The sequence below is a fragment of the Pan troglodytes genome, chromosome 19, assembly GCF_028858775.2.
Source record: "Pan troglodytes isolate AG18354 chromosome 19, NHGRI_mPanTro3-v2.0_pri, whole genome shotgun sequence".
Taxonomy (NCBI): domain Eukaryota; kingdom Metazoa; phylum Chordata; class Mammalia; order Primates; family Hominidae; genus Pan; species Pan troglodytes.
The window spans coordinates 61441488-61467422 of NC_072417.2; the positions used below are offsets into that span (position 1 = coordinate 61441488).

The 25935-nt window shown below is 53.3% G+C and overlaps 2 protein-coding genes and 1 long non-coding RNA gene across 7 annotated transcripts in view; 2 read left to right on the top strand and 1 right to left on the bottom strand.

The window, feature by feature from the left end:
* The window catches only part of STX8 (syntaxin 8), a 326781-nt gene extending 314647 nt beyond the window's left edge, over window positions 1-12134 (top strand). For both annotated transcript variants that reach the window (XM_063799782.1, XM_001165656.6), the window contains one exon: window positions 11960-12134. Coding sequence is in view for 1 of the 2 variants with exons in the window: in XM_001165656.6 (XP_001165656.1) it covers window positions 11960-12027 (68 nt within the window). In the remaining variant the exon portion in view is untranslated. The remainder of the gene's footprint in view (window positions 1-11959) is intronic.
* A 6469-nt stretch (window positions 12135-18603) lies between these two features.
* The window catches only part of NTN1 (netrin 1), a 240492-nt gene continuing 233160 nt past the window's right edge, over window positions 18604-25935 (bottom strand). For all 4 annotated transcript variants that reach the window (XM_024350490.3, XM_016932409.3, XM_016932411.4 and 1 more), the window contains exon 7: window positions 18604-22944. In XM_024350490.3, the coding sequence (XP_024206258.2) occupies window positions 22616-22944 (329 nt within the window). In that variant the 3' untranslated portion in view covers window positions 18604-22615. The remainder of the gene's footprint in view (window positions 22945-25935) is intronic.
* Window positions 22943-25214, top strand: LOC107969256 (uncharacterized). The gene is made up of 2 exons (XR_001710956.2): window positions 22943-23727; window positions 24238-25214. It is a non-coding gene; the product is annotated as an uncharacterized LOC107969256 (long non-coding RNA).

Below are 25935 nucleotides of genomic sequence, written 5' to 3' on the forward strand. Positions count from 1 at the left end.
TTGTGTTGGGCGTGGGTAGAGATAGGGTTGATTTTTCTGCCTTTCTCATGAGACCCACAGACCCAGGAAGAGCCAGGTATACATCTTTGCACCCATTGGAGCCGACACACAGTAGGCACTCAACAGATAAGAGATCAGTTCTAGTGTGGGTGAGTCTGAGTCTCTTGGGTAAATCTTACCAGGGCAGTGCTGCTATTCAGCACTGGGACAGCCTCACCAGCCACTCTGACCTGACTCGCCCTGGCCGGGCCGTGAGGTCTCACATGCGGTCTCCATTGACCAAGCGGCGGCCTCACCAGAGTCCTGTGGCCGTGACTGCTGCTCCACGGCAACCTGACGCCCGGCAAGGTGCTCATGCCTGGATCCCAGACCCCAGATCCCAGGAACCTGCCTTTCACTAGGCTGCCGTCCAGCTCTCTGCCCTGTCACCTGCAGTCTTAATTCCTTTTAATTTCCTGTTTCTAGACCAGTCCTTTTTTTCTCTCATCCCAACCCCCACCCCTTCCAGGTCACCTTCTCCTGATTCTCTTGCTCCCTCTGGCCCCCAGATGTCTCTCTTCACACCGTTCTCTTTTCCGACAGTTGCTGCCTTCTTTCCAGTTGATTCTTTCCACGTTTCTGTGTTCCTGCAGAGCAATGCCTCATCAGCCCGGTGCTGGGCACCAGCTCAGGCTGGGAGTGGATTCTCTCCAGGTAGGGGCCTGGCCTTCTGGGGAGAGGGCTGAGTTTCCAGGGTGAGGAGGGTGCCAGGTGCCTCTCTCTTCCCAGTGTCGCCTCAGCACAAACCCACCCAGGCACATGGGGGACACTGGCCTGGCCACTCTAAAGAGCCACCCCAAAAGACCACAGTTTTTTTGTTTGTTTGTTTGTTTTTCTGAGACGGAGTCTCACTCTGTTGCCCAGGCTAGAGTGCAGTGGCACGATCTCGGCTCACTGCAACCTCCACCTCCCGAGTTGAAGCAATTTTCCTGCCTCAGCCTCCTGAGTAGGTGGGATTACAGGCGTGCACCACCACGCCTGGCTAATTTTTGTATTTTTAGTAGAGACAGGGTTTCACCATGTTGGCCACGCTGGTCTCGAACTCCTGGCCTCAGGGGATCCACCTGCCTCGGCCTCCCAAAGTGCTGGGATCACAGGCGTGAGCCACCATGCCAAGCCTAAAGGACCACAGTTCTGACCTTCAGGAAGCTGGTACTTTTCAGAAGAATTTAGCCAGCCTACATTTAGCCAGCACCGGCTGTGTGCCAGGCCCTGGGCCGTTACAGACATCATGCCATCCTCTCGCAGCTTTGGGAAATGTGTGCGTTGTCCTACGTGGCCCCTGAGGGGGCCCAAAAGCAGAGATGTTGGGTAACTTGCTCGCAGAGGCTAGAAAGGGCGGGCTGGACTCTGCAGGCCCTTCCTCAGCCTACTGTCCTGTGTTCCTCCACCGCAATCTTGTCTAAAGGCACAGACTGTTACATTCAGTCAGCGTGATACAAAACTGAGATCCAGCTAAGATTCTATTTGGGGGCTGATTGTTTTGCCCTGTAACATGTTTCTTTGAGGAGTCACAGGCACGTGTCATAGTTTGTGGCTTACAGGACGTCCAGGGCCCACCCAGGTTGCCTCCTCCCATCCTAACCTCCCAGTTCCCCCAGTCAGGCCGAGCTCCCTGATGCTCCCTCCCAGAGAACATGGCCATTCACCCAACGCCAGTCCTGCCGCCAGCCTCTGCCTTCCTGGGCTCACTGGAGGGAGTGTGGGATGGTCAAGCCTTAGAGGTCTCGGCTCTTCTTTTCACTCTGCTTAACTTCAGAGTCCCTGTTTTCTCACTTATAAATTGGGGGAAATTGTTGCCCTGCTAGCCTCATTGTCTGATGATGAAAATAATATGGGACTTGAGTCCTGTAAACTTTCTGAGCACATGTTCCTAATGGCACAACAGTACGTTGATTCTTTACTTTTCTTTTGTTGTTGTTGTTGTTGTTTTTCCTTTTTTTTTTTGTTTTTTTCTTTTTTTAAGACAGGGTCTTGCTCTGTTGCCTAGGCTGGAGTGCAATGGCGCGATCTCAGCTCACTGCAACCTCTGCCTCCCGGGTTCAAGTGATTCTCCTGCCTCAGCCTCCTGAAGAGCTGAGACTACAGGCGCCCGCCACCACACCCGGCTAATTTTTGTATTTTTAGTAGAGACGGGGTTTCACCATGTTGGCCAGGCTGGTCTCAAACTCCCAGCCTCAGGTGATCCGCCCGCCTTGGCCTCCCAAAGTGCTGGGATTACAGATGTGAGCCACCGTGCCCGGCCTTCTTGACTTTTCTTTTAAGAGACAGGGTCTCACTCTGTTACCCAGGCTGAGGTGCAGTGGTGCAATCACAGCTCACTGCAGCCTCGAACTCCTGGGCTCCAGCAGTCCTCCCACCATAGCCTCCCGAGTAGCTGGGATTACAGCCACACATCACCACAGCCAGCTAATTTTAAAATACTCTTTGTAGAGGTGGGATCTCGCATTGTTGCCCAGGCTTTATTCTTGACTTCTGTTCTTGTGACACTACTACTATTAATATTATTCTTTTTCTTTTTTAAAATTTAAATTAGAGACAGGTTTCCACCATGTTGCCCGGGCTAGTCTTGAACTCCTGGGCTCATGCAATCCACCCGCCATGACCTCCCAAAGTGCTGGGATTACAGGCGTTAGCCACCATGCCCGGACACTATGACTATTATTTTCATCGTCATTATTATTATTGTTATTTATGCAGCATGGCCAGACGCACAGGCTCCCCTGCCCCTGGGTTCCTCTCCACCTTTTCTCCCGCGTAGCTGAATGTGTTATAAAGCCGGGTGCTCCTTGTGGTTTGCTTTAACCTTCTCCTCCTCCTGCCTGTGACCCCGTCCTGTGACCCCTGCTCTGACCTCCACTTCCTCACTGGTTTTTAAAAAGTCTGGGCCTTTCACAGTTCCTCTCACCTGGTGTCCACTTGGCTGTGTTCTGCCTGCCTGCTGACCGCCGCCAGCATTCCGCCCAGCACAGCTGCCCTTCCTGTAGCTAATAACTGACACAGAGGCTGCCAGACATTCCACCCTGAACTTCCAACCTTTCCCGGATGCCCTCATCACCGCCGGGCCTCGGAGAGAATTGCTCCCTCTGTTTCTACACTAAATGCCACCCAGGTGTTCCTCTGTTTTTGCTACTCTTCCTTCTCTTTTGGAGAGAGTGACATTTGATTTCTGTTGTTAAGCTGAGAGACTGGCTCTGTTGCAGGACATTTACGGAGCACCTGCCACCACTAGGCACCCGTTTCAGGCAGGGTGTAATTATTACGAGGAGTAATAATTATTGTTGGGAGAGTTACCATTTATTGAGTGCCAGTTATGTTCTAGAAGTTTCATGTACTGTATCTTCCGAAATCCTCACAACAAGCCTGTGAAGTCAGGATTTTTCAGTCTTGTTTCAGAGATGGTAGAACTGAGCTCCAGAGTTAAACTTTCCCAACGTGTCATAGTATACCAGTGGCAGATTAGAAGTCAGGTCTTCCTGACTGTAAAATCAGTACCCCTTCCACCGCACCAGACTGCATTGATCTGTTTTTGGAGATTCTATGGCCTAAGGAAGGAATTATTAATAAAAAAAGAACCAAAGGTGGAAGGGAGTCATTTAAGAGCAATGGCCTTGCTGCAGATACCCTCGGATTCCAGGACAGGCTGGCTGTGTACGGGCTGAGCAGTCTTCATGGAGGACATGAAATACAGAGCACGAGCCTTCAAGGCTTCGGCCCTGCCCTGGGGCGGGCAGAAAATGGGCTGAGGCTACACTCAGAGGGGAGCGGGCAGAGACTCCATTGATGAGTCAGATGCAACCCCCTGGAGCCGCAGAGGAAGGCTGGCCCACAATACAGAGAAAGAAAAACCTGCAGAGTTGAGTTGGATGCCAGGCTAAGAACAAAACAAACTCAGAAAACCAGAGATGACTTTTGCCAGTGTTTTAATGAAAGCATTATTCGGGGGAAATTAAAATGTAGAACTGTGGGGAAAGATAGATTCAAGAGGGGTGTGATCAGAGGCAGGTAGGTCCTCCTCTCCACACCCCCAGTGCCTGGTTTCCCCTAGCGCAGCTGAGCAGCGGCTGTAGGAAGGCTGCTAGTGTCACACCCTGGGTCCCCCAGCAGAGCACACACAGCCCCTGGAGTGGGCAGGTCTGGGCAGAGACCTCAAGCATAGCCACCATTCTCCAGCCTCTCAATCTGGAAATCAGAATGTAAATACGCTCACCTTCTCTGCACGGCGTCTACTCTTTTCTTCGTGTATTTGCCCAGTCGTGGGATTAAAGGGAACATTTACATGAACTTTTGAAGATAAATATTCCAGTTTTGTCTCTTCTCCTGCTTATTCCCCACCTCAGCTCAGGAGTCTGCTGTGAAAAGTCTGTTTGATCAGTGAGACTGATCACTGGTTAATACATAAGCAAATGTCACCTATTGACAGGCACAACTGCCAAAAAAATAAAACAAACTTTAGGAATTGTCCCTAAGAAGTGTCCTCTGTTCATCTTTAAGTTTAGTAGCTACATGGGGGTTGCCAGTTGGCCTAACTCTTCTGGTGTGAAAAGCGAGGCAAACAAAAAGAATATGCTTTTTTTGTTTTTGTTTTTGTTTTAAACAAAATCTCGCTCTGTCACCCAGGTTGGAGTGCAGTGGCACAATCTTGGCTCACCGCAACCTCCACCTCCCAGGTTCAAGTGATTCTCCAGCCCCAGCCTCCCAAGTAGCTGGGATTACAGGCACCTGCCATCACGCCCGGCTAATTTTTGCATTTTTTAGTAGAGACGGGGTTTTGCCATGCTGGCCAGGCTGGTCTCAATCTCCTGACCTCAGGTGATCCACTCGCCTTGGCCTCCCAAAGTGCTGGGGTTACAGGCATAAGTCACCACGCCTGGCCAGAATATGTGTTTTGGTTCAAGACAACCAAAATAGTAGTAGGCAGCTAAGGCGGCTTTCCTTGCAACAAAACCAGATAAAAAGACTCCTGGATAAAGCGCCCTTCACCCCTCCCTGCCTCTTGCTTTCCCATCAGCCTACCTGCCACGTTCCCCTGCAGCTACAGGGCAGAAGTGGCCAACACAGAGATCCACTCTCTCTCGAAAAGTCAGCCTCCAGATTCTTTCCCCTCCTTCCCCTCCTCCTCCATGTCAGTAAGCACTGAGAGCTGTTACCTACACCCAACTTGTGGCAGGGGCGTTGGCAGCACAAGCTCCGTATTTTGTTCGTTTCCAGTGTTTCACTGGAAAAAAGTATGGACCATGACTCCAGATGAAAAATCTTCAGAAAACACCATTCCTGAGAGACTGTGTTTAATATCCTCTCCCAGTTTGAAAAGGAGTTTGTTTTCTTACATCTTTTTTTAATTGCCATGAGCTGGACTTGTAAATATTGTAAGTGGTTGAGTAATACTCATCTGGTAAACTGACCAAAGGAAATGGACATTTTTTTCCACTCTTGTAACCCTGGCATCCCATGCCTGCCCCTGAAAGGGACTCTTGAGTATTGGAAGGGAAAATCTGCCTCGCCAGGTGCCAGCGGGCCCAGGGCAGGAGCTGAGTGAAGTGCAGAGAAACGATCCCGAAGTCAGGAGCCGCAGCAGGTGTTCTGTGCTAGGGTTGGGGGCAGAGAGCATTCATTGTTTAAGAAGTTGGCAGCCTCCCAGAAGTTCAACTGTCTTTCCTTGTTCTGAAATGTCAAACATTTCCTTAGCTGGGGGAATGGATGAGTAGAACCCCCTGAGGTTTAAGAACTATTCTGAGGCAGAAGAAGAAAGTTCTGCCTTTCACACGTTACCGAGTACGATGTGAGGTCCCATGTCCCTCCGGCAGGGGGGTCGGCTGCGCCCCTGAAACTGGGGCCACCTTCCTACATCAGAAGAGTTGCCAGCTCTTCCCTGCCTCTGCCTTTAGGAACCGTCAGACCCTCTGTGGTTATGTGGGTAGTGGGGGAGTGTGTGTGTCTTTTTAATGGTGCCTTTTAGTGATACTTACTGAAATATTTGTAGATGACCTATGTCTGGAATTTGCTTCAAAATAATATGCAGGAGACAGGGAGCAGGTGAGGGTTTGCATAAAGCCAGACAGGCCATGAATGGATCCTTGTGAAAGCTGACGGATGGGCTCATCACTGTTCTGCGTGCCCTTCGGTCTGCTTTTGTATATGTTTAAAATTTTCCATCATAAAACGTAAAGGAAGGGAAGGAGGGAGGGAGAAAGAGAAGAGGATGAAAAGAGAAGAAACTCTTTATCCCAGTGTTTCAACCCCAGTGAGTCTGAGCCTCTCTCCCCGAGGGACCCCCACACTGTCTCGAGTCAGGATGCCTCCACTCAAGCTCCACTGGTGTAGACAAGGGTGAGCGTGTGGGCAGAGGGGTCCTACCCACCTGGATTCCAATTCTAGTTCTTCCTCTTACCTGCCAGAGGGCCTTAGGTAGGAGAGTTCACCTTCCAGAACCCCAGCTTCCTCAGATATAAAACAGAGATGAGGGTTACTTACTGTGCAGAATTAAACCAAGTAATACACCCATAGCACTTAGTGCCAAACCTGGCACTCATGACTATTTCATGAACGGTGTGGCTCAGCTTTCCCTGGCTTCAAAAAGATCCCTGCTTACTCATTCCGAAACATCCTTCAGAGGAGAGAAACTCCATTCAGAAAGGTGCCAGAGCTGGGATCACATTCGAAGAAAGCCAAACTTCTTAAAGAAAAAGGATTGCCGTGATAAGGTAGATAAACACCTTCTCTTTGACCCAAAGAATCCAAAAGACAGCAGTTGGCTTTTGCTTATCGCTGTCACCTGCCATCTTAAAACGACCTCCTCGATTGACCCTCAGTATATACCAGTTTACTTAAGCCTGTTTAAAGTCTCCCCCTGTTTGCTCTGAAAGGGTTTAAAATATAAAAGCCTTATTTGTCATGGCTCCTAAAATCCCTCTTTTCATCTTGGGACAAGAACCCAGTTTATCACATCTTATCAGCTTACTGTCCAAGATGTCCATCACTCAAGTTCATTTTCATTTATTTATTTATTTATTTATTTATTTATTTATTTTGAGACGGAGTCTCGCTCTGTTGCCCAGGCTGGAGTGCAGTGGCACAATCTCAGTTCACCACAACCTCCGCCTCCCGAGTTCAAGTGATTCTCCTGCCTCAGCCTCCCAAGTAGCTGGGACTACAAGCGTGCACCACCATGCCCGGTTAATTTTTGTATTTTTAGTAGAGACGTGGTTTCTCTGTGTTGGCCAGGCTGGTCTGAAACTCCTGACCTCGTGATCCACCCGCCTTGGCCTCCCAAAGTGCTGGGATTACAGGCGTGAGCCACAGCGCCTGGCCCATTTTCATTTTTTATAGATAATGTGTGCCCTGTCATGCCTTTCCTGGGGCACAATTTGTCTAATTCGCAGCATCTGTGGTAGAAAAATTAGCAGCTTAGCCACGACTGTATTAATAATAGTTCCACTAGACCCACCCACCATGCGCTAAAACTGTACTATGAAAGCTCTCTGCAGCTCTTCTGTGGAAGAGCATTCTTCTCTCTTGTCTCTGTAGTATTGTGGGTTGGCATTGGCCACTTTTCGAATTTTCTTACTCATTGGCCTTCTTGCCACATTTTCTCAGCTTCTCCCTCTCTGCTGACCACTCCTTCTATGCCTCTCTTGACTCTTCTTATCCCTTCCAAAAATTCGATACATTTACTCATTTGTTTTATATACACACACACACGCGTGTGTGTGCGCGTGTGTGTGTGCCTCTTTCCTGTGCCAGGCTCTGTTCTAGGTACGGGGGATATGGCGGTGAACGAGAACCCACAGTCCCTGGTGTAGATGTTCATGTGTCCAGGAGAGACAGACAGTAACTGAGTACCTAAATAATGATTCAAGGCCGGGCGCGGTGGCTCACGCCTGTAATCCCAGCACTTTGGGAGGCCCAGGAGGGCAAATCACTTGAGGTCAGGAGTTCGAGACCACCCTGGCCAACATGGTGAAACCCTGTCTCTACTAAAAATACAAAAATTAGCCGGGCATAGTGGTGGGCACCTGTAATCCCCGCTACTTGGGAGGCTAAAGCAGGAGAATTGCTTGAACCCGGGAGGCGGAAGCTGCAGTGAGCCAAGATCACGTCACCGCACTCTAGCCTGGGCGCGAGACTCCATCTCAAAAAAAAAAAAGATTTAATAAGAGTTACCATGGAAACTTAGGGGGGCAAAGAGGGCACAGGTAACTGGAGGATGACAAAGAGTTCCTTGGGAAAATGCCACTGAGTTTGAGGGATTAACTAGACCACGAGTGGGGAGCTCCCAGATGGAAAGGATAGCGCGTGTCGAAGCTGGGAGGCAGGGCCCCTACCTTCTGCATCAGCCTGTTGGGGGCACTGGAGACAGCCAGGATGGCTCAAACACAGCGCGCAGAGTGCGGCTGCAGGGTTGCTGGGTCAGACTGTGCAAGACCCCCTTGGCCACTGTAAAGTTTGGATCTCAGTTTCAGCCACTGGAGGATTTAAGCAAGGAGGTGACCTGATCTTCTTTACATTCTGAAAAGCTTGCTGTAGTTCCATCGTGGAGCAGGGACCGGGGAAAGCAGTCCCTCACTGCAGGGAGCCAAATCAGGGATGGCAGTGACTGCGCATGCCTTGAGGCCTCTTCCCTTGGACTTCACGCTCCGGGTGTATGAACCAAAACCAGATGTGTGTTTTCCTCTTCCCAATCAGTTGTTGTTCTTGATTTCTTTGTTCTTGTCATTTGCTCCGCTCTTCTCATAATCACCCTGATTTGACAATTCACGGTCATTCATACTGGCCTCTGCTCCAGGCCATCAGAGCCTCAGTGTGGAGCCTGCCTTGCTGCACAGAGCTTCTGGGCCCAAGTGTCCTCCCAACTGTGATCCCACTGGAGCTTCCTAAAACACCTCTCATCCTCTCCCTCATCTCCTCAGCTGCCAGCCCCTCCCTGTCATCTTAGGGTGAACCCAGGCCTTGGAGTGCCAGGGATTGCCCCTTCGCCCCATCCCAGCCTGTGCCTGCCTCCTCATTCTCGTTATCTTCTCCTCATGTTGCGCAACATAAACCTTCACCCAGCCAGGACCAAGTCTTCAGCTGATCACCACACAGGCACCAGAATAACCAAGAACTAGTGAAGCTCCTGCCCAGGGGAGCTTTTGGTCAACCTGAAGATGTTTCTGGAGCAGAAATCAGTGAAAAGATTTGTTCTTCTGCTTCTGGCAAGAAGATGGACTAAGATATTCTCACATACACACACATACGCATACACACACACACCCGTATCCCTACCTTCTCACTGCAGATGGACTAAGATATTCACACACACACACACACACACACACACACACCCACCCACCCCTACCCCTGCCTTCTTGCTGCAAGCATCTTGAAATGTTAGGTAAAATAGTGTAATTCCACCTACCCACAAATGTTAATGCAGGGCTGAATTTACAAGGAAGAAAGGAAATCCCTAGATGAAAGAAATGAAGAGTGCATTGAAGGCCAGCGCCTAAGTGGGCGAACTGATGCTGCAGATGGGTCATCATCATGATGATGGAGAGCAGGAGCCAGCAAGCCTCTGGAAGAGGCCAGGTCGTAAACGGTTTAGGCTGTGCAGACCACAGACGGTGTCACATCTCCTCCTTTTACCTTTTTGACAACCCTCTACAAATATAAAAACCATTGTTAGCTCGTGGGTTGCACAAAAACAGAGCACAGCTAGATTTGGCCCATGAACCAAAGTTGGCAGAGCCTTGAGGTAGACTAGGATGAGGTTTTCATCTACAGGAAGACGGGGGAGAAACCTTGGGGCCCCAAGAGAAGCGTCTCTCAAAAGATTGGATCATCAGAGAAAGAGCCCATATCAGAAAAATGCAACCACAGTCACAGGTAGATGACAAAGAAGCTTACCCTAGTTTGTTTTTTCTTTTCGTTTTCTTTTTTTTTTTTTTTTTTGAGACAGAGTTTCACTGTTGTTGCACAGGCTGTATTGCAGTGGTGTGATCTCAGCTCACTGCAACCTCTGCCTCCCATGTTCAAACGATTCTCTTGCCTTAGCCTCCCAAGTAGCTGGGATTACAGGCACCCACCACCACACCTGGCTAATATTTTTTAAACATATATATATATATTTTTTTTTTTTGAGACAGAGTCTTGCTCTGTTGCCCAGTTTGGAGTGCAGTGGCACAATCTCAGCTCACTGCAAGCTCCGCCTCCCGGGTTCACGCCATTCTCCTGCCTCAGCCTCCCGAGTAGGTGGGACTACAGGCACCTGCCACCACGCCAGGCTAATTTTTTGTACTTTTAGTAGAGATGGGGTTTCACCATGTTAGCCAGGATGGTCTCGATCTCCTGACCTCATGATCCGCCTGCCTCGGCCTCCCAAAGTGCTGGGATTACAGGCGTGAGCCACTGCGCCCGGCCTATTTTTTAAATATATTTTTAGTAGAGACGGGGTTTCATCATGTTAGCCAGGCTGGTCTCGAACTCCTGACCTCAGATGATCTGCCCGCCTCGGCCTCCCAAAGTGCTGGGATTACAGGCGTGAGCCACCATGCCCGGCCTATTTTTTTAATATATTTTTAATAGAGATGGGGTTTCACCATGTTGGTCAGGCTGGTCTCGAACTCCTGACCTCAGATGATCCGCCCGCCTTGGCCTCCCAAAGTGCTGGGATTACAGGTGTGAGCCACTGCACCCAGCCACTTGCCATACATTTTTAAGTCTCTTCAATATTCAAAACCATGGTGCAGTGCCCACATGGGTTGAGCTTAAGATTGGTATGGCCTGATCCACATTGAACCCTGAGGATCTGTGGAGGGGATTCAGGAAGTCTGTGAACTTGGACCGGAAAGCAAATTGGACTTTTATGTTCACAAATGTCTAATTGAAATTTAGCATTTTCTTTGCTCACGAACATATGCCACAGACTACCGTGGCGTTCAGCAGTCCTGATGGCTGTGCAACCATGTGACCCTGCACACATGGCTCTCCCTGTTACTTTCTGAAGCATTTTCATGGACCTCTCCTCCTCTGCTACCCACCTCCCTTGTGGGGCCTTGGCAGCTCAAGGACTCTTCAGTGAGCAAACCTTTCTTGAGTGCTTACTTTGTAGTAGGGCGCCCCTTCTCTGTTATGCTATACCTTGTCACCGCTGGTACCCGGCACGTGGTAAACACTCGTTAAATACTGGGCAAGCAAACATGGGAGACAGTGAGCTCATTGCACTAAGTGAGGGCTGCATTCTGTGGGGCCCACTTCATCAGCATCAGGTGAAGGAACAGGCAATGGTCAGTGCAGACACATGACCCAGAGGAGGTAGGGCGGGGCTGGAAGGCAGAGTGGCACCCAGCATGGGCTGGCTAGGAGGGCCCGTGCTCTCCAGCCAAAAACGTCAGGAAATGAAACTAGCAAATACTAGCAGAAAAAGTATATATCAAAACAAGCACCTCTATCGGTGAATATTTTTACAAAGGGGTGACTTAAGGATCTTGGACTCAAGAAGACAAAGTGAAGCCATGTGGAGAATGGAGAAATGGGTTCTAGAATGCTCTCCTAAGCCCTTTGCTTTATCAACGTATCATCAATGCATAATCTGATTGGGTAGTGAGGGTGGCTGTCGTCAGCAGCTTCCGCCCTCCCTTGTGGTCCAAGGTGTACACAGATGCTAGAGTTAGGGGCATAGCAGGCACCCCCTCCTGGCTTGAGTGCTGCCTGGGGGGGCCTGGCCACACCCAGGCCCCTGCCTTCTGCACTCACCATCCTGCAAAGCCAGAGCTGTGTAGCAGCAGCGGCGCCCCAGGCCGCCGACCACCTCTCTCCACTTCGTACAAACTGAAGGCTCAGAGGGAACTACATCCCTCTGAGTCTCTGCAGACACTCAGAATGTGTGACGCTTTTCTGGTAGGAATCATTAAAAGTAGTATTTTCTGCTGCTTTTTTCCAGGGATGATCATGGTGATTTTACTGCTGCTTGTGGCTATCGTGGTTGTTGCAGTCTGGCCGACCAACTGATGGCAGTAAAGAGACCACCAGCAGTGACACCTGCCAATGACAGATGCAAGCCCAACACCCTTTTGGTACGCAAAACCTGCTCTCAATAAATTCCCCCAAAGCTCTGACCTCTTGTGCATTGCTTCAGTAAAGACTTAAAGCTCCGGCCGGGCGCGGTGGCTCACGCCTGTAATCCCAGCACTTGGGGAGGCCAAGGCGGGCGGATCACCTGAGGTCGGGAGTTCAAGACCAGCCTGACCAACATGGAGAAACCCCGTCTCTACTAAAAATACAAAAAAAAGTACCTGGGCATGGTGGCGGGTGCCTGTAATTGCAGCTACTCAGGAGGGTGAGGCAGGAGAATTGCTTGAACCCAGGAGACGGAGGTTGCAGTGAGCCAAGATTGTGCCACTGCACTCCAGCCTGGGTACCAGAGCAAGACTCTGTCTCAAAGAAAACAAAAAACAAAAAAACAAAGACTCAGAGCTCTGGAGAGCTGCCTAGAGCACTGGGCCCAGTTGTGGCCCTTTGAGTTTTGACTTTGGTCATTTTCGTGCTGGCCGGAGGTCCCTCGGGGTCCCCTACCTCATGGTGGCCAGTGGGTTCTGGCCACCCCGCAGTACTCTGGGCATCCTGGGGACGCTGGATTAATAGGCAGTTTGAATCCTTGAGGTCTGGCCTGCTTGTGGAAGCCACGTGTCTGTGTAGGAAATGGGTGTATATTCAAGGCCACGTGTGTCCAGGTAGTGGGGAAGGAGTGAGGTGAGGGCTGTGCGGAGGAGCCACACAGGCCTGTGTCTGAGTGTGTAACCACCACCGTGCCGCTCTGCCCCACCCGAGTCACCCCGCCAGGCTCAGCACTCCTCCTAGGGGTGCCAGCCTCCACTTCACAAAAATATTCCTGTGGGAACTGCTATTAGCCCTGGAAGCGCATTCTTTTTCATCTCCTTGGTGACAATCAACTCTCATCTTTCAGGGCTGACACATCTTTATAAGCAGCCAGAATCAAGCCTGTGGAATAAGGCAGGTGGGGCAGGAGGTGGTCGGGCTGGAAAGCACTGTGGAGGGTTCAGAGGGATGAGATTACCGTGGCGCCTCACCTGGCTCCGACAGCCCTGTGTGTTGAGTGTGCGCAGCGCATGTGTACGTGTGTGTGTCTCAGAAAGGGCAGATGGATGGGGCAGGCCTGCAGAGGACGCCAGGCCCATGGATGGCTGAGTTCGTGTTAGCAGGGGTCAGGGGGCCAAGCACCATGTGCTCTCTCTTATACGTGTGGAAAGCAGGCTGGGCCAGCTGGCCTTGCTCTGCCCTCCAGGACGAAAGGGGAAAGAATTAGGGCTGATGATGGGTGATTTCCAAAGCACAAGATTTCACTGAGAAGAAGGTAGGGGATTCACAGCAGGTGAGTTTCTGGTGGATTTGCTCAAGAGGGCATGACCTGAAACCCCCTGTGGACAGAGACACCAGAGAGAGAGCCACGTGTAGCCTGGTGTAATGTCATTTCCTAGGGACTGAGGGCTCCAGGGGTCCCGGGAAGACCTGGGGTCTAGGAGCCCAGACACCTGCCCAGCTCTGACCCAGGCAGATGGGAAAGCCACCGTGGTCTCTCTGGCAAAGGACAAGGGAGCTCTGGAAGCTCTCACGCCAGCAGTGACACGTGCAGCCCAGAAGCACACCCATTGCCTCTGCTCACAGCTCACTGGCCAGAGCTCATCACCTGGCCTGCTTCACCACGAGGGGACCAGGAAGTGTCTGGAAGGCCAAGAGCCTGAAATATGCAGTGAACGGCCCTAATGACAGCCACACCACTTACCAGCTCAGAGACCGTGGGCAAGTTACCTTCCTCTGCCTCTGCTCCTTTGTCTAGGGCGTGGAGATGAGGTGTCCTTCCTATTCACAGGGTTGCTGCGAGGATAGAGTGAGTTGGCACACACAAGCACAGAGCGCCCTGCTTGGCTCCGCTGAAAGAAAGTTCCTTCTGGCTGAGGTGGGCAGATCACCTGAGGTCAGGCATTCAAGACCAGCCTGACCAACGTGGAGAAACCCCGTCTCTACTAAAAATACAAAATTAGCTGGGCATGGTGGCGCATGCCTGTAATCCTAGCTACTCAGGAGGCTGAGGCAGGAGAATCGCTTGAACCCAGGAGGCGGAGGTTGCGGCGAGCCGAGGTCGCGCCATTGCGCTCCAGCCTGGGCAACAAGAGCAAAACTCCGTCTCAAAGAAAAAAAGAAGTTTATTCCCCAACCCAAGTCTAGGCCCAGTGGGCCAGATGCCTCCAAGTCCACATCTTGGGGATCCTGTCCCATGCTTCCACCTAGTGCAATAGGACAGACTGTTGTGAGGATGTGAGCGTGAACCAGGGCCCAGGACAAGGGCTCTCCTGTCTCTATGGAGCCTGATCCCTGCTTCCAGAGAAGCTGCCAACACATGCAGACCCAGGCTAGCCTTGGGATGTCGAGGCCCTTGAAGCAGAGTTAGAAGAATGAAACGGGCTGCGTCGAGACAGGAGGTGCAAAGGGCTGAGAGGATGAAGAGCAGGGGCAGCAGTGAGGATGAGCCATACTGCCGAGGACCTGGATTGTCACAGGAAGGAGAAGGAAAGGAAGCGGGCTTGTTGTAGGTGCGTGTGTTCCTGAAGGAGAGGAGCCACGCTGGACAGGGGACCAAGGGCTTTCTGGTAAGGCGCCCTGGGATGCGCCTCCTCGTCGGGGTGGGGTGGTTGCTAACGGATCATCCAACGGACGATCAAGAATCTGCAGAGCCTCATCTTCCAGTCTTCTGCGAAACCCCAAATCTCTACAAACAGTGTCTCCTTGGAGGGAGCCCCCCACTTTGGGGCTCGGGGGAGGCGGCATTGACAGTCTGTTTGACTTTCTCACCTCCTCTCGACTTGCTCAGCACGGAGCCCCGGCAACTCGTGGGGCGTCTTTGAACCAGAGCCATGGAGTCCTGGCTCAGTCAGACTGAAAGGCCTTTTCAAGCAAAACACTGAGCCGATGTCTGCACACAGCGGCTTCTGTTCTTTTGGCTGAATGGGCTCTAGGCCCGACCCCAGCACTGCTAGCTGTGTGACCCTGGACAAGTTACTTCATTTCTGTGGACCCACAGGCAGGGCAGGGTGGATAAAAAGCTACCCAGGAGGTTAGAATGCAGGGACCTGCCGTCTAGGCTTGGGGCAGCACAGGCCACACAGGGTGGGGACGGGCCAGGTAGGAAAACCCCGGCTCCCCTTTGCCTTCCTCAAGGGGTGGGTGACATATGAGACCCCCACCCCAACCAGGCCAGAAGTGGCAAGCATTACCCAAGTGGCTGGGATGTGTCCCTTTTGGGGATTTGCTGCCTCAAGAGCCACCCTAGAGAGCGTGGCTAATGTAAAGGTGGCATTTTCCAGCATGGTTTGAAAGGCTTGGCTGTCCCCCCTCAAAGCTGCCAGGACCACAGTCCTGGGTGACCCACAGTGAGTGCTTTGGAGTTGGCTGGGCAAGCCTAAAGCCCTCACCCCAAGCATAAAGAAGAGAGGCAAGGCAGGGCCTTAGTAGCCACCATGTCGGGTGCTTTTTCAATGAAAATAAACCGTGATTAAAATAACAGTGTAAGTACTGTTTAACCTAACCGATTATTAATTATAAGCATTTTAACTCTGGATACCATATAAAGAAATCCAGATACCTGGGTACAGCTGGTACTTTTGTTCCATTTAAACTTCATTTTTATTAGTAACTGTAACTAAACCTTAGCTATCATTAGCCCCAAGACGATCAGCTCTTTTCAAAACCCGCAGGGCCCCAGCCTAGACACGGCCTCCACCAGTCATTTGTGACTTTGATAGGGAAAATTCTTTCTCTGCTGCCTGCAGCCTTCGGCCTGGCTGGGATTGGGCTTTTTCCGTGAGCTAGATCCCAGAAACTCTCCTTCTACGTGGCTGATGCAGGTTGCCGACGGCCCCTCTCCAAAAACTGCCAGCAGTTCGAGACCAGCCTGGCCAACATGGTGAAAACCCATGTCTACTAAAAATATAAAAAATTAGCTGGGCATGGTGGCAGGCGCCTGTAATCCCAGCTACTCGGGAGGCTGAGGCAGGAGAATCGCTTGAATCCGGGAGGCAGAGGTTGCACTGAGCCAAGATCGTGCCACTACACTCCAGCCTGGGCGACAGTGGGGGACTCCGTTTCAAAAAAACAAAACAAAAAAAAAACCTGCGAGGCTCCCTCCTGACTAGTCAGAGAGAACTGCTGGCTGGCCAAACAGCCGCATTGTTCCTCCTGGTCAGGAAAGAGTACCTTAGCCTCCTTAGAATCGTATGCCCTGCTTCTTGAGGTTCACAGTGACACTGGTATCTTAAGCAGAGACTAGTTAAGGATCATCTCTTAGTTGGATTTTCTAACTCAGCCCTGTTGAAATTAAGTGCGTTTTTGCCCCTTATTTTAAAAAGGGGGCCAAGATCCATCTTTCCTCTGATTGCTTCCTACAATTTCACAGACTTCCTCCCAACTACATGTCAATAACAAAAGACATTGATCTCTTTCCAGAAATGACTTGCCGTCCCGCTGAGGCTCCAGTCTGATAAGGCAGGTGTGTAATCCGTCCATATCCTCTATTTCTTACTGGCTCCGTTGTTCTTTTCATTCCCCATTTTTCTTGGCCTATTTCTTATATGTCTTTAGTTTTAAGAAGAGTGGAGAAAGAGATGTCTGTTCAACAAAATCTGAAAAGGGTGTGTCTGCTACAAGTGGGCATCCCATGCCACTTGTCTCTGCCATCACTATCTCTGAGAGGCAGAGGGGAATGGGCAGGGGAGAGCCTTATGAATGACTGAGCCTCCCTGGTGGCAGGTCAGGTGGCCGGGCAGGCCCCACGAAGCTCTGACACCCACAGGGCTCTGACGTCCCTGCCCACCCACCATCAGGCATTTCTTACTGGATAGCACTGGCTTCTGGGTCCCTGATGGTGATCACCCAGCTTCCTGGTGACTCTGCATTCCCGTCTCTAAAATGGGCTTTTCCCACTACCTTGGGCCAGTCCTTAGCAGCAACCCAGCTTATTTCCTGCATTGAGTTTGGCAGATGCCCTCTCTCCCCAACTACAGCATAAGGTCCTGGGAGGCAGAGGGGCCGTTGACAGTACATGTTCTAATGTGTCTCTGAGCAACAGTGTGCTTCCTTCTGGCCTTGGGCCTGGGGCCGCCGCCACCCTCACACGGCCTGACTGTGGTGGCGTCCCAAGGAAACGCGGCCCTCTCAGACACGCACTTGTTTTGTTTTTAAATGGACAGAAAAAAAGCCACATCATGAAAGTCCTTAAGAACTGGACCCTTGACCTAAAATGACCAAAGCTGAGAATGAAACTGCCTCAAGTGCATCACAGGCCTCTTAGCCTAGTCTCTCAGCGGGTCTTAAATGCTACCAGTGGCCCCGCTGGCCCTGGGGAGCACCTGAGACCCCAGAATAGGCTTGCTTTCTCCTTAGCCTGTCTGGCCAACTGAGACCTGGATGTCATCCCTGCCCACCCACTGTCAGGCGTTGTCATTTCAGCAGAGACTTACACCTGAGACTGATTGGGACACCCGGAGACCACTCACGTATGTACCTGCCCTGGCTTTGACCCCAGGCTCTGAGAGCCTAGCTCCCATCCGCAGAGCCAGACCCCCAAGGCAGCAGGGCTGGCCCTATTTCTTCCTGAGCAGAAGCTAATGGCATCTCCAGTCAGCTCTCCACACAGCAGGGAAGGGGCTTTCCATACCTTCGAAGGAAGGGCCTGTTGAGCCTGCGTTGCTTAGGGGCTAGACCGGGCCCATGGCTGAGGGTTGCCTTCAAAACAGCTGGGTGCAGAAATTATAGCTTCCTAGTGACGATCGGCCCCACTTTGCGTGGCAACACAATATGTTCCTAATGACTGAATTGTTTATTTTATAAAGAAATCACAACCATTTGGAGGTTTAAATATAGCCTCTCAGAAACCAAGTGAGCTCAGCTCTTGGTGGCTGCGTGGTGCTGGCACTGGCCCAGTCTCTGCACCGCACGAAGCCTTTAGCAATCGCTTGAAAAAAAATATTTTGCAAGCTCTCTTGAGTTTCACTAACCCTGCTGTAGTTTCTTGAGTCTCTACTTGGCTTTCATAGAAGAAGCCAGTTATGTAAAAGTCAGAAACTACCTGCAGGTTCTGAATCAAATGGGGAGGGTCAAAGGTGGCTCTCCGCCCACCCGGGAGTTGCAGGTAAGGCAAAGTGGGAGGGGACCCCTTTCCCCCCACTCTGTCTTGGAACTCCAGGGAATGGCAAGGATGGGTCCCTGGAGTGGTTTCCTGCAGCCTGCAATACAGACTGTCCCATTCGAGAACCTTTTAGCTCAAAACAGCACAGCCAGCAAGGCCCTAGGACATTCCAAGCAAAACTGCTCTTTTCTTTTCCTGCCTACTCGGGGGAGTTAGTTAGGGCTCTGTCTCTGAGGCTCTGGGTAAAACCCAGGCTCTGACTTGCAGGGGAGTTCTTCGGCCTGAAGCCATATTCCTCAGACTCCCCGAAAACTCCATCCTTCCCCTGCCTCCCCACACGCCCACCTCCCACAGCCCAGGCCACCAAGCAAGACTGCGAGACAGCATAGTGTACAAGAGTTTATTTAATGATATCTGAATTTAGTTCTATCATGTGGGGCCCACGTTACAAGTTCCATCTGGGTCCATTACAACTCTAACCAACCCCCCACCCCCCAAAAAAAAAGGAAAGAAAGAAAATCCACAACTTTTTCCATGTCATTAAATATATTCATATATAATAACCATAATATATTAGTATGCATTGGAAAGGGACATTGACCCAAACAATACGTCATGGTCACAACTAAACATTTACAATTCTGAGTGAACAGAAATCCAAAACACAGGAGGGGGCAGAGGGAGGAGGGGAAGTGCATTTCGGAGGAGGGAATGGGAAGAAACGTCCAATGACAGGAGTGGGACTGGTTTGGCTTTTGGCAAGGGGCGAGACCCCACAAGTACACATTTTGATCCCCCCGGGTGTGCCGTGGCCCACAGGAATGTCTGTCTTGTCCACGGACCATGGCCAGTGGCCCCATCAATGGGTCCAGTCTGTCCACTCTGGGCTTCAAGGGGACTTCCTTTAAGTGTTGACAGCCTAAGCGTCTTTCACGTTCCTGAAGGCAGGAACCATTCCCCAGTCCCTTAGGGTCTCTTCTTGAGTTCAGTCTCATTCCAACCTGGGACAACTCCAAGAAAGTCCGTACCCCTCTCCAGCATGCCGCGACTGAGGCAGAGTTCCAGGGCCTCGGAGCAGCTCCCAGCCTCCCTGGGCTGTGACCCTCCCTCCTTGGGTTGTGACCCCAGGTGTCCCTCCCTCCCACATAGAGGCCCCTGGGGATGCTGCCTCCTGCCCTGCTTTCCAAGGACAGAGGCAGTGGGCAGAGACCACAGCCAGCAGGTGAATCCCGGGGACAGCCCTATGTCCTCCCCCGCAAATCTTCGGCATTACTGTGTGTCCGTAAAGCAGGCACTCAGCTGTCAGGGGCACCAGACCACCCAGCTGGTAAGAAAAAGGACAACTGGGGAAGCTGTTTCAAAAACAAAGACTAATCTGGTATGTTTTTCTTCAAACACCTACATAGCACAATTCTGGTTAATACACTCTTCAAAATCAAAATCTAGTTCCGTTTTACATCCCTTCCTAACTGTACAAACCGGAACACCTCAATTCCCATTTCCCTCTGCTCCTTGGAGTGGGGCACCAGAGTGGAGGAGGGGTGCTTTCCCAAGGATGGTGCTCACCGCAGAGGCCGGGGCTGCAGTCGGGAGTGGTGGGCTGGGTCCTGGCTGGGTGTGTGGATAGGAAAGGCAGCTCGTGACGACCGTGCAATCCCAACAGTGACCTGGCCGCTAGCCTGGTGGATCTGGGCACCCTGACGCATTCCCCAAGGGCCAGACCACCGGGTGGACAGCCTGTGCCCTGCGGGGTGCTGAGCCGAAGGGAGGGGCAGGACACTGGCTGAATTTTCCGCAAGATGCCTTGTTGCTTGGCGTGTCGCCAGCTCCATTGCTGAGGGGGCCTCAGAGACCACAAGTGCAAGCCCCTCACAGGACACCCGTGAGACCCAGACCCAGGGTGGGATATCGTGGGGCTGCCACGGCCCTTCTGGGCAGGGTGAAGAAACCACACTGGCATAGACAGAAATAGGACAACAGCCCCAGCAGCATAGTGCCTTGTGATGCTGATGGCGCCCAGCATACCACACTGGGCATCCGAGGGGCGCTGACAGCTTGGAGAGGGGCCCTGTCTTCCAGCCTTGGGCTGGATTCAGGGAAGCCAAATGCCCCTTCCCAGAGCAGGTCTGTCTGCTCCCCGCCCCTGAGGCACCTCTGCCAGTCTCTCCTGGAGTCTCTCCAACCACCCTGAGGCAGCCAAAACACCTTTCTAAAAACACCTTTCTACCACCTCTTCGGAGCATCCAAGGCCTGCCTTCCTGGAACCTGGAGCTGCCATCTGGCAAGTCCGTCCCTGCATCCCCCACCACTTTGCTGCCTCCTCTGAAGATGTGATTGTCCCCATGCCCTACCCCACCCCGGGCTCCTGTTCTCCAGCCCAGCTGCCAGTGTCCTCAAGAGGCAGTAACCAGGGCCAGGGGCTCGGTGGCCACTCCCCCAAGAGCACCCTCCCAGCCTGCACAGGGATTGGGTGGGTGGGCTGCAGAGCTGGAGTGCAGTGAGGGCCAGCGTGGCCCCTGGTCAGAAAGTCAGGCTCTGGAGTCTGAGCCCCAGTCCTGCCACCAATTTGCAGCATGACCTTGGGCACATGTACTCCAGTCTCCTTGCTGGTGATAATGAGTCCCTGTCCCACAGGGTTGTCATGAGTACACACTGGGAGCATGTGGGTAAAGTGCCTGGCACACAGCAGGTGCTCAATAAATGGCAGCCGTGATGCGGGCAAATGTGGGGAAGGCGGAGGGAAGCCAGACCACCGGGGGCCGAGCTTCATACTTGGTATGACCCTTTTGAGCAGCCAAACTCTGGCTGGGAAAGTGAAACCAATTTCCTGACTGTGAGGGGAGCCAGGCCTCTTAATTCAGTGCGCCGGGTGTGAGGATGTGGGCCAGAGGCCCGGGCAGTGCAGAGAGCCCAGGAAGGCAGGGAGCCAGGAGGCCCCAGGGCACAGGAATGGACCCTGTGTGAGGAGGTCAGAACAAAAGGGGCTGCCTGCTTGAGGACTGTGTCTCTAGGAGATTTTGGAAGGAGGGCTGGGGCACAGTGGAGGGCACGGGCAGACTCCACAAAGACCGTCTGGAAAGGCACGGTCGTCAAGGTGTGGCCCAGGCCAGACCCAAGACAGCTGTAGGGGGCAGGCCGGCAGCCTCTGTGCCTTCCCTTGGAGAAGCCAGCATGGCCTCCTTGGCCCCCAGGAACCTGGTCATTCCTGCGCCCCTGCCCACCCATGGCTCAGGCACTCTGGTACTTCACTGAGCCAGCAAACCCCATCCCAGCTCAAGCAAGCCCCCTGCCCCAAGGCAGGCCCAAGTGCCTTCGCAGCCTGCAGACTCCAAGCCCGTTCAGGCCCTTTCCAGCTGTTGACATTGCTGAGGGGCCTTGCGGGAGCTGATGTCATTACATAAATAGTGTCACTGCCGTAAACCCAGCCAGTGCCCCTTCCCCCTCCCCCTGGAAAATGTCATAAAAAGGGCTGGTTCCAAGTTTCCAAAAGGAAACTCTCTGGGAGGTTTTGCGTTTGCGATGCCTCCTCCAACAGGCAGCTCCAGCATGAGGCGGTGACCACCCGGCTTGGGCTTCTCAGGAGTGTCCCTGGGCCCACTGCCTTCCGGATGGGCCAGCCCCACGCTGGGCAGGGGCAGAGACAGGCAGCAGCAGGGGCTTCCTCTCCTCTCTCCACAGGTGAACCACCCACCGACCCCAAGCCCCCACCCAGTAGGACCCACTCAGCAGGTAGCAGTGGAGACAGAGGCCGCCTGGGGCATGCTGGCTGGACAGGAGCTGTCCACTCCCCAAATGCTGCCAGGCCCCTTCAGATGGAGGAGCCCAGGCTGTGACAGCCAGGTGGCCCGCGGGGAACTGCTAGAAGGGGCCGGGGAGAAAGGGGGGATCCCATCTGCTGCGTGTCGGGTGGTGGTCTGGTGGGTGCTCCGCGCCCCGCCCACACTACGGGCTTGAGAATTCACAGTTCTCCTCCCGTCCACGTCTCCGCGCCATCCACGCCCCGCGCCTGGGGCCCCAGTTGTGCGATTCTGCGCCCGCCCCCGGGCCCCAGGGCAGGCTGCCCCCAGCCCCTCCACGGCGGCCGCGCCCAGCCCCAGGGAAGCGCGTCTCTGCTCTGGAAGGAGCCCCGTGAGGTAGCTACGTCTCGTCCTCATTTCTCCAGGGCCCGGCCGGCGGCGCACCCCGCCCCGCGTGCACGCGGCTCCCGCCCAGAGCGCGCAGGGTGGGGGTAGGGGGAGGGGCCGCCGAGGGTCCCGCCCCCCGCGCCGTGCGGCCCCGCCCCCTCCCTCCCCCCACCTGGGAAAGCCCTCGCGGGCCAAGTCCGCGGCGGCCGGGCCAAGGCGCCCGCTCTCGCTCGGCCCCGCCCTGGCGCCCGCCCGCCCGCCCGCTGCCTCGGCGCTAGGCCTTCTTGCACTTGCCCTTCTTCTCACGCTGCTGGAACTTGCGCAGCCGCCGCGCCCACGTGTCCCGCCACTGGATCACCAGGCTGCTTTTATCGGCCACGATGCCGCTCTGGTCCGGAGAGTCCTCCGCGTTGCCCAGCAGCAGGTACTTCTTGAGGGGCTTGATTTTGGGACACTTGCAGGCGATGTCCCGCGAGCGGATCCACAGGCTCTGGTCACCGCGGCGGATGCGGCTCGTGCCCTGCTTATACACGGAGATGATGTTCACCGTGAACTTCCACCAGTCCCCCGCCTTGTCCGCCTTCAGGATGTGGATCTGGACGGCTGCAAGGAAGCACAGGCAGACGGGTGGGCTCCCAGCTGCTGTGGCTAGGTCCGCCCTGCCTGAGCCTGGGGAGAAGGGAAAGGAGACCCAGCCCCAGGAAGTGACTGCAGAGAGTGGCCCATACAGGAGCGCGTGGGTGGTGGCAAGCTGATCGTAGACCCCCACCTGCTAACAACAGGGCCAAGAAGCCTTGCCTCCCACGCTTTGAGGGTGCCACCCAGCACTGCCGTCGGGACAAGCCATCTCCTGGCCTTGTCAAGGCCCACTTTGTCCAGGAAGCCTACAGGTGCTGACCACGCCCCCAGCACTCTGGGCAAGCTGTCTGCCCAGGGCAGGCGCTCGGGTGAGAGCAGTGCTGGCGGGGAGAGGGCGGTTCCTCAGGGGTGCGCTTCTCCAAAGGCCCAAGTCACTTTACACCAGACCTCATGACACTCCACACACAGCCTGGCCCTCCAACCAGCCTCAGAAAACCATAATGGGTCCTCAATGCTCAGGGGCAGAAGATGAGAACCCACCCTTTGGGGTGGCCGTAGTGCCTTTTCCAGAGCCCCGGGGACCTTGGACTGCCGCTTCCCACGCCTAAGCCATCCCTACCAGGTGGCCTCCCTTCCTCCTCCGTGCCGCCCAAGGTCCCCAGACCATTCCTCTTACTCCAAATTCTCTGCCAGTATTTTCCCTAGTAGAGGACTTCCCCAAATGGAGCATGCATCAGCATCCCCTGGCCGGCTTGTGAAAATACACTGCTGGGCCCCGCCCCAGAGCTTCAGATTCAACAAATCTGGGTGAGGCCCTAGAATATGCATTTCTCACAAGTGGTGCCGATGTCGTTGACTCAGAGGACAAATGTTACCAGATGTCATTTCTGCAAGATAGTAAGGGAGATTTCAAAAATGAGAGATGCTAAATAAATGAGAAACTTTGCTCTAGTAAGTTTGTGAAATACTAGGTTAAACAAAGTCAAGAGGTTCCTTACTGCAAGACTTTTGAGAGCCTTTAACCTAAGAATCCTGTATACGTGTGTTGGTTTCTCAAACAACTCTGAGTGCAGAACCCTTTGGTTGGTGCATCTCAGGTCACCAGAGCCTCATGGGGCCTTCTTGGGGACCTGCTGCGGGTGGACACATGATCATTGCCCCCAGACCAGGGGGTACCTGGAGGGGCCTCTGCTGTACTCACCTCTGTTCAAGAGAAACAGCCATCCACTCACTCCCCTGCCCCACACTGTCTTCCCCTCACTGATCCCACCCTCACACCCTGTAGCCTTCACTGGGCAAAACACCTTTATTCCCCAGGCTGGGCCATGGAGTAGACTTGAGCCCTCCTGAGAAAGGAGCAGCAGCTTGAAGAAACCAACACACAGGCAAGCTCTGTGGCTTCAGCAGCCACAAGGACACCTCCCCAGGGAATGTCCAGCAGTCATCACTTCCCCACTTACCACTCCAGACAATGGACCCACCCCAGCTGAGCCTGTCCTCCTATGCTGGCTGGCTTCTGTCAACGTCTCTGGGGGCCACTCTGCTCCTGCACTCCCAGGGCACCCCCCTGCACCCACACATGGACCAGGGGATGGGGAGGGCAGGGACAGCCGAGTGCAGGGGAGCACTGAATGCCAACCAATTCATCCTTCCAGGGTGAGGGAAGCGGATTTTCCCGTATTTTCATTTCAGCTGTTCCTGGGCATCCTGAACTTTGCACTCCAGTCTGAGGGCTCCAAAGAATGGCTGCCATGGCAACCGTTTCCATGTTTTTGTCACCAAGGGACTCAACACTCAGTGTGAACTCTGGGTGGGGGGAGCCCTCCAGCCCAAAGAAGTGGCTGGGCCGAGTGTATTTGACTGTGCAGACAGAGGTCACCGTGGCAACTGAGTGCCCCTTAGCTAAGCAATGGGGGAGCCACCCCCAGCATCCCTGAGAGCCCCGCTTTCCTCTCCCCAGGACTGAGCTGAATACGAATGAGCTTGGGATATGGCTGTTTCTGCCGTGCTGGACACCTCAGACCCCTTGTACAGCCGTGGTGTCCCCAGCCAGCATGGGCTGGAGCAGCCCAACAAGGATGCTGCAGAAGGCACCCTGGGCTGGGGCTCCAGGAGAGCTCAGCTTTGATCCCAGGCTCCGAGCATCTGTTGGTGCTGTGTGCTGAATGGTGTCCCAACAAATTCCTCTGTTGAAACCTTACACCTTAACCCCCTGGACTTCACAGGGTGACTTTACTTGGAGATAGGGTCTTTAAAGTATAATTAACTACCCATTAAAAATTTTAAAAATGTAAGTATAATTAAGATGAGGTCATTAGGGTGGGCCCTATGACCTGTGTCCTTGTAAGAGGAGATGAGGACACAGACACACAGAGGGAAGACCCTGTAAGGACACGAGAAGGTGGCCATCTACAAGCCAGGAGAGGACTTGGAGGAAAGCAACCCTACCGACACCTTGATCTTGGACTTCCAGACTCCAGAGCTGTGAGAAATACATTTCTGTGGTTTCAGCCACTCAGTCTGTGGTACTTTGTTCTGGCAGCCCTAGAAGCTAATACAATTCATCTTGAAGATTTTGGGGATGTTGGGCCTCTGCTCAGGGCCAGGCAGAAGGGCAGAGCTGGCGGAGTCTCAAGTGTGCTGAGAAGAGGCTAGAGAAAGAGCTGGCTGGAGAAGGCCTAGCCTTAGACTTCCTGCAGAGGCCTCCCAGGGGGCCTTCTCACTCCCTGGGGTCACAGCAGAAGGGCCAGTGAGCCCTGCCCAACCCTCTCTGGTCTCTGAGCTTTCCCCCATCAGTGAATGCCCTGGAAACCAGGCATGGCATCCAAAGCAGCCCCCTGTGCTTCTCCAGGCACCGCCACACAGTCCTGAAGGGGACCTGCTTAACTGCCTAACACCAAGGGCAAAGCCCTGAAAGGTACCTTCCTCTGGACACCTTGCTGTTGGGAGTCCAGAGGGATAGAGCAATGGACACTGGTCAGTCAGGACAAAGCAACCAGCCCTTGTCCTTCCACC